We start from the raw sequence: 11240 nt of genomic DNA on the forward strand, positions 1-11240 counted from the left end.
AGCAATGTCTGTACTTTTCAAAGGCCTGTGTTTGCTCCGAATAGCTACTACCATGACGAGTGGGCTCCTATCCCAGACGAGTCATGCTCCAGCAGCGAACCGAACTATTGTTATTTGCACACTCTTCCAACATCAGCGACCGCCAGATAAAGCGCTGGGGGCCAGCCGGAGCATCGCGAAGAGGCCTGGCCAGCCACTTATGCCTTACTCACACTTGACTCTTGAGAAGACATGGGCGAAGAGGGCCGCCGCCCCTTTCGCTACATGTCTCTTAAGGCCCGCCACCAGCTTGAATCACATACCCGCCGTCCACGATGATATTCTGCCCATTCAGATACTGATTCGTCGCCGCAAACAGGATGGCATTAGCCATGTCCGTCTCCTTGCCTGGCCGTCTGGCCGGCGTCTTGCTCTCATACTTCTCCTTCGGAATGAAGCTCTTCTGATCGCCGCCGGACTCCCCCGCGGTCATCTCACTCGGGAACACGCCTGGCGCCACGCCGTTGATGCGAACCTTGAAGCCATTCATCGCCACCTCGTTGCTCAGCATCGTGTTCAGGTGGATCGCCGCCGCCTTGCTGGTGTTGTAGGCAAAATGGTGCTGGCTCGTCTTGACCACGCCCGAGATGCTCGTGATGTTAATGACCGTGCCGGAATAACCGTGGTGCATCTCACTCGCGTTCTGCAAGAGCGGTAAGAAGGCCGTGGTCATGAAAAAGAGCTGAGCCGCGTTGGTCTTGAAGGTGTCGGCCCAGAGCTCAAACGTCTCGTTCTCGTCCTCGAACAGATTCTTGCTCATCTCCTTGGTGGTCTCCGCTTCAGTTTGCTGCGTGTTCAGCTCGATGCCGGCATTGTTGATGAGGATGCAGAGGCACTTCTCACGTTTCTCCACTTCCTTGACCAGCTCGCGAATCGAGTCCTTGCGCGTGATGTCCGCCTGCAGGGGAATGATCTGGCCTGGGATGTCCTTGCCATAGAGCTCGACGACCTTGTCAAGTTTCTCGCCGGTGCGGCCGCAGATGTAGACCTTGGCGCCGTTGGTGGCCAAGGCCTGTGTAGCCATGAGACCGATACCGCTGCCGCCCCCAGTGATGAGGGCTACGCGGTCTTTCACCGAAAAGAGGTTTTCGAGTTTGAAGCCCTTGTTGCTGCTGTTGGCTTCGGACATGATGGAGGTTGTTGACAGGTGGTGTTTGATATTGGTCAGTCGATTGATCGCCGTGATGGGCTGGATGTATGGTCTGTGAGTGGCGCTGAGATGACTTGGTTTGATGAGAGGGATGGCTACTCGGAATGGTACACGTGGAGGCATTGAGACGGCAGTGGGTGAAATATCAGGTCAAGGTCACTTTATGATGCTCGCGTTGTCGGCGTACCTGCAGATCGATCATCATTGCGTCAGACACGTTGAGTGAGCGGATACTGCTTCCGTAGCATCGGGGACAAAACAAAGCGGCTTTCCGTTGATTAGCGGTCGTAACGGAACTTCAACATATGTTGAGGGGCCATGTTGTTGTTGTTGTTGAGTGTGATGTCTTGCTGGTGCTTCGGTGATACGTGTACGCCACATCCACGTTTGGGGGTTCAAAACTTCGATTGAAGCAGCTTCCACTGGGTCAACTAGTACCGAGCAGTCCCGAAAAAACAGCTAGACATCATGCATTGAACCAGGGCCTATCAACAGATGCTAAGACCATTTCCAACTGCTGAATAGCTGTGGTACTCATGGGAGACCCCGCTGGGCCGCTGGGTCGCGTCGACGCGCTTCAGTTGGCGAGGCTGTGATTCAGCCTCGCCAACGTCACCTCTTCACTGTGCTCAGGTCCTCTCCGCATTTCCTGCTCCATCCTCACCACGCGAGGAGGCGCTGAACGGCGCTTAGCCGATCCCAAAAGACGCCTTCCTCTCCCGCTCACCATGTCGTCCTCGTGGGACGGCCAGCCGCCGCTTTCCTACCAAACGCCCCCCTTCCCTTCCCTGTACTGGCCGATTCGCGCCAACCCGGGCGAGCCGCAATACCTCTACTTTGCCGGCGACATGTGGCGCTTCACGCTGTACTGGACCCTCATCACCGTCGGAATCTCGCACCTCTTCGCCGCTCTCTGGGCCGTTCTCATGCAGTACGCATCGGCGTTTCAGAAACGACGCTTCCTACGCTCGCCCGCGGCCGCGCGCTTAACACCCAAGAATCGGAAGTTGTTAGGGGAAAACCCAATTGCTGAAACCACTCGGTGGGTATGGCTGGTGCCAGTGTTTTATGTTGTGTTGGGCGGCCTGGAGGCATTGTTGGCGGGCAGTCTGGTGGGGTTGGTGCTAGGAGCTGTCTACAATGCGGGCTACTTCAAGATGAGTACGTGGACGCCACTGTTTTGGGGGATTATCAACCTTTTGGTGCTGGTGCTGGCCAGTTTTAGAGTGCAAGGCGGTCTCTGAGGGTCCACTTGCCGAGTATCAAAAACACTTCCGCCACATTCGGCTGAACCCGAAGCTTTGTCCTGTCTCGAATTGCAACCACCAGACGACCTTCCTCCGCCTGGTGCGGCCACTGTCTAACGAAATCTAAGAAAACGATCTGAAAGGCACGTCATGATCTCTCCAGCAATGGTTCCCCTTTCTCCACATGCATCAGCAGGATTCTCGCCTTTTCCACGACCTTCCTCACGTTCGCGAATCTTATCACAGCATTCAGCGTCACGCCTAACGTCTCATGCAACACCCTTTTGTCCGCCCGTCGCAAGCTCTTAGTGTCTAGTAACAAACCACACTGCCCAACAATGTACTCCAAGGCGCATGTTAGCACTTTCTCCTTTGGGATACCCGTCACCACATCCGGCTCGATCTCCTTCGGCAGCAGTGATAACGCCACATCACACAACAGCTGCTGCGCAGACCACAGCACTGACGACTGTCCAGTGTATCGAGTGGGCAACATCTTGATCGTCCCTTGCATGATGAATGCAATGGCGGCCGCGACCGTTTCTTCCTGAGCATCAGTCGGGTCAAACAGAAGAAAGTACTCACGGTACGCCGCACAGACGTCAGCTGCGCTCCAGCTGCGCTTACGGGCATTCACACCAGTCAGAGGCAGCAACTCGGCGTTTCGCATCGCGATTCCCTGATAGATGGAGTCGGCGATATCTAAAGAACTCGTAGGCAACTTTGCACGAGTGCATGAAAAACCTTTCAAGTCATAGAAGACGCGTTGCATGCTCTGGTCGTGGTCAGATGTCTTTGTTACGCCACCTGTCGTGCCTGAAATTCCACCAATGTGCGCCTTTACCGCGTCCATGTGCATGTTGGCGCGTTTGCCGTTGAACGAGAGCGTTTCCAGCACCCCTGCTATTAGTGGTGCCACTCTGGCGTCCGCTGGGTGTATGTCCGGCAATGTGAGCACGTGTATGGCGCGGTTATAGTGAAGGAGCACAGCCTGAGCTCGGGCTCGCAAAGCACAAGTGTCGGAGCTGCCAACGGGACACTCCAGGAGGGAAATGGCTATGAGAAGGCTGCGTACGGCGGGGAGGACGGAGGCAGCTCGCGGCACGAACGATAGCCAGAACGGCCGTGCGCCAACGAGGCCATGGTTGGCGAGCCAGGGAGCAGCTTTGAGAAGGAAGAACTGGAATGCTTGCTGCTCCGATGGCGAGCCCCACTGCTGCGAGGGGTTCTGATAGAGAGTGGCCGGGCACGATTCAGCATCGAAGCTAACATCCTTGCTTGATAACCGAGGGTTCAAAACGCAAGTCTTTCGGAAAGCATACCAGCACTCGAGGTTCCGGCTACGGCAGCTCTTGCCTAGAGAGACGTCAGTATGCGCCCAGAGCGGGTGGATCGACAGGCAGCGTACAGATGGGTTTTGCTTCATCGCACTTGATGTGTCTCTTCTTGCACGAGGTGCATCCTGACCTGACTTTGGATGAGTAGGCCCGTTTGCGGTTGTGGGGAGTCGACATTGGGTAACATGATAGACTTCTTGGCTTAGGAGCCGCGTATTAGCAGTCATCTAGATGTGTATATATATACCCGATCAGACTGCACTCGCCTGACTAAGCTTGATGATCCCGAGTCCATGTAAAATGACACAAACAAGACGCCACTGAGCACCCGCAGTGCATGCTGATTAACCGAGAAAGGCATGTACAGACGTTGAATCCCTGTCTATCTTAGCCGAAAATCTTCCGGAGACGTCCTCCGATTCGACGTCCTCAACGTCCATCGCTCATAGCTGAACATCATATCTGCCAAAGTACCACCCGAAGGCGCGGTATAGGCTGCGGCCGTAATTTGTGCTATCTTGAGCCAGCCTAAGTAGGCGTTGTGCACGATAATGAAGCACACCCGCTCCCAGCTCCGTCACTCCCAGTCCGAACCATTCTCTTCCGTGGCCATGTTAGGAAAGTGCTTGACAACAGAAGCATGCCGTGGAACTATCACTCTGACCCGACTCGGGGACAAAGCGGCAGAGATACAATTTGAATCCATGTTCAAGCCCGCCCAGCCGCTTCACTCCCCCCCCTTTCACTTCACGCTCAGAGTACTTTTAGTTGCCATTCACGCACAACTTCTTTCCTTTCTCCCTCCCTTCTCAGCACCAGGCACACGCGCACACCAAAACCCAAAAAAGCAAAAGATTAATTCGAAGATAGCAGCACTTGGATTCGAACCAAGGACCTTCATCCTTTCCAATTGATCGCCAGCGAGGGTACCAAGACCCGCAACGAGGACTCCAAGGTGTCGACTCGTGCCCAAATTGTAGGTAGGAGATGTGCTGAACCACTGCACCATGCTGCCCTTTGTGAGAGGGAAGGACCGCTCACAAGATTGTGAGATCTGATGTGAGCGGTGTTTGTTGAAGGGAATTCTGATTTTCTGGTATATGACGGATGGGTACGTTGCCATGGCACATTCACTGCCGCCTGGCTCACCCAGCCTCGTCCTGTCTAGCCACCAGGTGAGAACGCAGCCTGGCTTTGCGGTGGCCTCTGTTCTTTAGAAGGGGGTTGTGTCGTATGATCTACGAGCACTCGTCGAACATACCCATCCATGCATGGAATTGGGCCTTCCTGACTGATACTCCGACGGCGATCTTGGACTTGTTCCGTTTATGCTAGCTACTGGCTACTCAAAGCAGCACAACAGCCGTCCAGCCAGTCCTCGCGCTTTGGACGGCTTCCCAGCCAACAGAGACCATACCCCTCACCAACAGGCCTCCTGACCCATCGAAAGCAAGCGAGTCCAACCCATAGTCCCACTGACAAACCACTACAAACATCGATACAAAACCTCGGCTTTGCTACCATAGCACACACAACCAGACGAAGCTCAAGGCCCACCTGTTCGAAAAGGTCTGCGTTGAAGACACTCTCCTTCCAATAATACCCTCAGACACGAAGCCTCACCAAGCCATATCTACTATGCACGCCAAGTACACACACCCAACAACATTCAGAAAGGCACCAACCAAGCTTGCCTGCTACCTTCGATTCGACAGTCCACGCGAGACAAAAGAAAGGCATTTCAAACTCCTACCATTCTTACCATCTTATCTACGGCAGACAACCCTACACCACACCACACCACAGACAGTAAACCCCTTACCGGCATTCCAGTCGGTTCGTTCTTCATCAAATCCTTTCCCTTAAGCAGCGAGTCAGCCAGTCAACCAGCCCCTAATTCACTCCCTTCAATTATCCCCCTCGATATATACCCCAGTCGGGCAACCATTGGTCTGTCTGTGCGTGCAGTGGTCGTTGAGTCCCTGATCGTGCTTTTAAGCCATTGATTGTTGTTCGGGGACCGAATAAACCTGCGTAGGCATTGCGGGAACGGCCACTACAACGAACAACAGCGAGACAATAACGACAACACACATTACTTGTAGGGTCAAGCAAATCGGAGCGGAGACAAAGTCCAAAAGAGTCATGCAACGCACGTCAACGCTCGTTGCGACACCATCTCTCTCTCTCTCTCTCTCTCTCTCTCTCTCTCTCATAAAAAGGGAAATAAAAAAAGTACAACCGATTGTTGCATCACTTTCTAGCAGTATTGGACCCATCCATCCTACGTGCGATGTGCGTCAACATTGTAAACAAGGAAAACACGACTGATGATAGTCTAGTCTGAGACAGAAGCCAGAGTTCCGCGCCTTTCGCACAGACTCTGTTCTCGAAAACACAACAAAGTATCGCAACAACGAACAAATACCCTGTTCGATGGCCCATGAAGCCAGAACAGAACGCCATCCACCATCCGTATGCTTGAGTCATGAAATATCAACATGAACGTTAGGTCGTTCAGTTCACCTCATGATTCGTTCCCGTGCCATGCATGCATTAATCAATCCTCACGCGCGAACAGAAATTCACCCCACCACCAACAACGCAGAGCCGACCCAACCGACGTCCACAAGCCAATACCGTAAAAAGAGCGCGCAACTGTGAGGCCTCTTCCTGCTCACATGAGCATGCTCCGTGCTTTGCGTCGCCTCTCTTCGCTGCTCATTCCCAAGCCAAACCTAGACTTGACTGGAGAGTTGGCCTGACTGCGGGCACCGCTGTTCGAGCTGGGCTGATAGCTCTCGGTCCGCATGTGGCCAGTGCTCTGGCGAGCATTGATGACTGGTCTCTTGGCTGGAGAAGGGATGCCACTAGCCATGGGCGCTGTCTGTTGTCGTACGGGGCTCGTGGGACGTTGAGAAGCCGTATTTGGGCCCATTGGCGGCGGCAGCTGCTGTTGCTGCTGTTGTGAATTTTGGTGTTGTTGCTGCTGGGCGCTGCTTTTCCGTGCAGGGACTTCGCCTCGCCGACCAGCATCGGTCTGCCGGCGCATTGTGGTCTTCTCACGCTTGAACACCATGTCAGTCCAAAGTTTGCCTTCCTTGCTGTTAGAGGTGGCAATGCCCTTGCCGACGACTTGCGACAGAGCTCGCATCCATTCGTCCTTCGCTTCGGTTGAGTCGGCATAAAAGTCGATAACCTCTGCGTTAGCAAAGCGGATACGGAAACCCTCTTCGACAAACATGTAGCCCTCTTCTTCTTCGGCAAACCCACTACGTCTGCGACCACCTCCCTTGGCTGAAGTCTCTTTCTGGGTGAGTGCGCTCTTGTCATCAATCAGCTTAGCGGCTTTGGCCAGGTTAATAGTGGCACGGGGTTGGCGTGTGGCCTCGTGGTATGCGGTAAGCTTGGTTCCCTGGAGCTTGAAGAATCGGCGTCGCCAGTACTAGAGGACATCAGCAAAACTTTTGGACGAATGTAGAAGCGACTTACGGGGCAATCTCCACCTTGCTGACTTAGGTGACCTTCAAAGTCTTTGATGTCGGCTTGCTGTTGCATGCGTTCCTCAGCTTCACGAAGGGCCCGAACTGCACCATTCATGCTCTTAGGCATGTCTTCGTCCTTAGCACCCTTTGGTTTGGGCACATAGAGAAGCAGAAGCTCAAGCTTGCCAATTTCGTAGGGTGGGCGACGTTGAAGTTGAGTTGCGCCTCGCTTGCTGCGGTGACTACCCACGCTGACCTGTTCCATAGCCCATTCGTTGAAGCAAGTGATGTCGACAGAGTACGGGCGACCATATGCTTGCTTCTCATGCTCGGCTAAGTTAATGTATGCGCGAGCAAATGAGCCGTCCTTGGCAACGAGTCCCTGGACCATTTCGTAGAAAGATGGTGGGGTGACCGGACGTGTGCGGGTGGGCTGAGGAGCTTCCTTCTCCTTCTTCTTGGGTGAACCAAAGAGTCTACCAAAGGCTCCAGACTTTTTAGGAGAAGTAGGCGGCTTGCTCGGGGACTGAGGCCGCTGGATCTTGGGTTCTTCAAGCTTCATCTGCAGAGTGAGCTGGAACTCAAGGTCATTGAGCACCACGAGCTCAAACTCCTGGCCAATGGGGGCATCGCGAGCGAGATCAAGCCAAGCAGTCGTCACGCAGTGGAGGCCGTTGTCAAGGGTCAGCGCGAAAGACGTGCGCTCATCTTTTACAAAATTAGTCGTAAACGCCTCGTGGATCAGGGTATGCTTACGCTGAGGAAATGGCAGCTGTAGATCCTTCACGCCAATGACCTTGACGAAAAGGCGGCCCCGCTCAGCTCCATCTTCGAAGTCTTCAGCTTCCTCCTCCGCCAGGTCATCCTCAGTCACGGAGCCCAAGCCATCAACGTTGCTGGGCTGACCAGGAAGAGGAGGAGCAGGGCCCTCCGCCTTTTTCTTGCCAGAAACGGCGTCCCCACCGACACGAATGCTCTTGCGGCGGGATCTTCCATTCCATGGCTCGGCAGTCCAGGTCGGCTGGCTTGTCTTTCGGCGAGAATCTACGACCTCATTGGGCTCCGCGCTTGGCCGATCGACAGTAGCACCAGTTGTTCGATCCTCCTCCCCGGAAATTCGCTCAGTAGCAACAACTACCTTGGTATTTTGACGCATCAAGTAGCCGCGCTGTTTCAGGTCCTTGTTAGCAAACGGTTCATTATAGGTGCGGGCACCGCGGGGACGGGGAAGAAAGGGCACGTTCATCATGTATGAGTCCTTCGTGTCAGGAAGCTCGACAGAGGGGAAGCGTCCGTTGAATGGGTAATAGAGGTGTTGGAGAGAGCGTTCAAACTCTACCTTTTGGGCCTCGACCACACGATCGAATTCTTTCTCCAGCCCCCAGGAAAGGCCTTCTTCACTCTGATCTTTGGGAATCTCAAGTTGGACCAGACTGCTTACACGAGCGCTCTTAGAGCCCGGGGCTGCCTCCGGGGCATCTTCAATGGGATTGCTTGGCTCTTCGGCAGCCTGCTGTACAGTGGCTGGTTCAGGGCTAGCGCTCGGTGATTCCTTGGGAGGCGGCGGAAGCTCTTTCTCCAGCGTGCTAAGGGCAGGACCTTGACTTGCGGGCGAGAGAGGCTCGTCGACTGGCACGCTCTCGAGATCGCCCTCCAGAGGAGAGATTGAGTCGCGTGAATCGTTCGTTGTATGGCGAATTACGGAGCTGGGTGTTCCAGGCTCATCACTATCCCAGGATAGCTGGGGTGCTTTCAGTTCCTCTTGAGGAGTATATGGCCGCTGAATAGAGTCCCGCAGCGCAGCCAAGTCTGGCAGTCCACGAGCACTCTGCTGCGAGGTGGTCGATGTATCGAAGCTACTGCCGTTCTCCTGCGGTGGAGTCATATATGATTCGAGACCATAGTCGAAACCCTTGTCTTGGCCAAAGTCTGACATGAAATCGGGAAGTGATAGCCCTTGTTTCGAAGATTGGTTGTTCGGAGCCTCACGAGCCGGACTCTGAGCTCTAGGTGTGTCTTGACCGTCATCTGCGGTCACAGGCAGAGAAGCCATGGATGGCTGGGAGTACTGGCTTGGTAGATCATCATCTGAGGCTTGCGACTCTAGATCTGCGTCCCGGACGTACATCTCTTGAATATCGTACAAGTCGGTATCGCTCTCATCCTCTTCTTGCTTGATCACGACTGAATCGTCTTGGCGCATTTGCGTAGGATCTTCCATTGACGGAATTGGGATATCTGGATCATACATCGACGTTTGCGAAGGAGTACGAGAGTCGTTCCCTGCGCCACGATCGTGCAAGTCTTGCTCACTGCACATATGGCGGAGAATAGACTCCCGCGAGATATGTGTGGGAGCACTGCTGCTAGCTGCTTCTTCAGGGATGGGCTCTCCTCCATTCACTTCAGGTTCTGGCTCTCGACTTTCACTTCTAGCAGGGCTGGACTCTTTCGAGTCAGCGCGCCGCATGCGTCGCTCACGCTGTGCATCTTGGTCTTTCTCGCTCATCATGAGACGAAGACGGTCATTGAGGGAGAGTCCACCACCACTCATGTGTCGGATGTCTGATTTAGATACTGTGGCAGCACCTGGAGGAGATGGCAGGTTGCGATGGGGGTTGCTCATGCGCTCAAGGGTTCCGGACAAGCTGTCGCGCCCGGGGCTTTTTGGAGGAGACGAAGCGCCAGGCGGCAGAGGGGGAAGTGGTCGACGGTCGCCATTGGAGTCGACAGAGTTGACACTCGTCTGATGAGGTCGGTAAGCAAGGGCCCCTGGGTCGGCAGAAGGACCCGGGCTGCCGTAATCATCGTCGAAGACGTCCTCCTCGCCCTTTGATAGCGCGGTATTGACTTGATCTGGACTCATGAATCGCCAATCTTCAGGAAGCACGACCGGAGTCTTCTCAGTATCCTCAAGCGAAGCGTCGAAGCTGTCCTCGTGATCCATGGAAGAGCCACGCTCGAAACTCAGCTCCTCATCTTCCTGATCGGACTCGTAGCTGCCCTCTCGCGATCCTGATGCAATTGACGACGGGTCTGGGGTAGTCATTTCGTATTCATTGATCTGTGGGGGCGCCTGGTCGAAGGTGACGCTCTTCGCATGACGGTGTAGATAGCGGCCCTCCGGCAGCTTCTTCTCGGTACCGTCATCATCCTCCCAGATGCCTGTTTCAGGATCAAACGCGCTCTGCTTGAATGCCTGACCAGATCTTTTTGATAGCGAAGACTTTGTGGGAGAAGTATGGCTCTTACTTGGCGACAGAGGCGCAATGCCGTTGGGGAAGCATACCTCGTCAAGGGGCTTAGTCGTCGGCGACTGGACTGGACCTGGCGAAGCCATAGGCGACTTCTGAGGAGATACGTTCTCCTGTCGCTGCATGTCAGAGTCCTGCATGAGGGATGAGCGACTGGAGCCCAGCGGCGCACCATCCAAGATGGTTGGACGAGATGGATCGTAGTAATTGTTCTGCTCGCGTGCAAACATGCTGCTGTTCTTAACACGAGAAGCTTTCTTCAAGTTCTCGATCGAAGATCGCTTCGCAGGGGGTGGTGAAGGTAGGACTTCGAGGGGGTTATGATTCTCGAGCGCTGGAGAGTTGACGTCGCGGCCTTGCCAGAAAGCGCGTGGGGAGTTGCCGAAGGGAGACGAATTACCGGGCGACGAAGGACTCTTGATGAGAGAAGTCTGCAAGTCATAAGTTTTGTTCCGAGTGTTGAGCGAGTATTGCAGTACCTTGCCTTGTGGAAAGCTGGGAGAATTTCTCCGAATCGCCATAGGACTCAGCTCTGAGAGGGGGCGGGAGTTGGCCATGGGCAGCTTGTTGGGCGACCCATTGCCACCTTTCTGAATGCGCAGTGGTTGAACCTATGGTCGGGTCATCAGCATGGGAGGGTAACGGAGACAGTGGAGCGCCTTGGTGTTGCTAAAGCGCCGGTTGACGAAGCAAAACAAGCACAAACACTTACAGACTGCGAAGCCATG

The 11240-nt window shown here is 54.4% G+C and overlaps 4 protein-coding genes and 1 non-coding gene across 5 annotated transcripts; 1 reads left to right on the top strand and 4 right to left on the bottom strand.

Moving 5' to 3' along the window:
* Positions 1-271: 271 nt before the first annotated feature.
* Positions 272-1168, bottom strand: HMPREF1541_05703 (uncharacterized protein; the record flags this gene model as incomplete). Its single annotated transcript, XM_008720042.1, has 1 exon — positions 272-1168. One exon carries the CDS (start codon positions 1166-1168, stop codon positions 272-274), a length of 897 nt encoding a protein of 298 aa, XP_008718264.1.
* A 749-nt stretch (positions 1169-1917) lies between these two features.
* Positions 1918-2433, top strand: HMPREF1541_05704 (uncharacterized protein; the record flags this gene model as incomplete). The annotated part of the gene is made up of 1 exon (XM_008720043.1): positions 1918-2433. The coding sequence occupies one exon, from the start codon at positions 1918-1920 to the stop codon at positions 2431-2433; it is 516 nt and encodes a 171-aa protein (XP_008718265.1).
* Positions 2434-2584: 151 nt separating this feature from the next.
* Positions 2585-3295, bottom strand: HMPREF1541_05705 (uncharacterized protein; the record flags this gene model as incomplete). The annotated part of the gene is made up of 1 exon (XM_008720044.1): positions 2585-3295. One exon carries the CDS (start codon positions 3293-3295, stop codon positions 2585-2587), a length of 711 nt encoding a protein of 236 aa, XP_008718266.1.
* Positions 3296-4640: 1345 nt separating this feature from the next.
* On the bottom strand, positions 4641-4788 carry HMPREF1541_05706. The gene has a single exon. It is a non-coding gene; the product is annotated as a tRNA-Arg (tRNA).
* A 1662-nt stretch (positions 4789-6450) lies between these two features.
* On the bottom strand, positions 6451-11239 carry HMPREF1541_05707 (uncharacterized protein; the record flags this gene model as incomplete). Its single annotated transcript, XM_008720045.1, has 5 exons — positions 6451-7218; positions 7266-7966; positions 8015-10943; positions 10992-11123; positions 11225-11239. The coding sequence occupies 5 exons, from the start codon at positions 11237-11239 to the stop codon at positions 6451-6453; spliced, it is 4545 nt and encodes a 1514-aa protein (XP_008718267.1).
* Position 11240: the final 1 nt, after the last annotated feature.

The sequence above is a fragment of the Cyphellophora europaea genome (assembly GCF_000365145.1).
Source record: "Cyphellophora europaea CBS 101466 unplaced genomic scaffold supercont1.5, whole genome shotgun sequence".
NCBI classification, from domain to species: domain Eukaryota; kingdom Fungi; phylum Ascomycota; class Eurotiomycetes; order Chaetothyriales; family Cyphellophoraceae; genus Cyphellophora; species Cyphellophora europaea.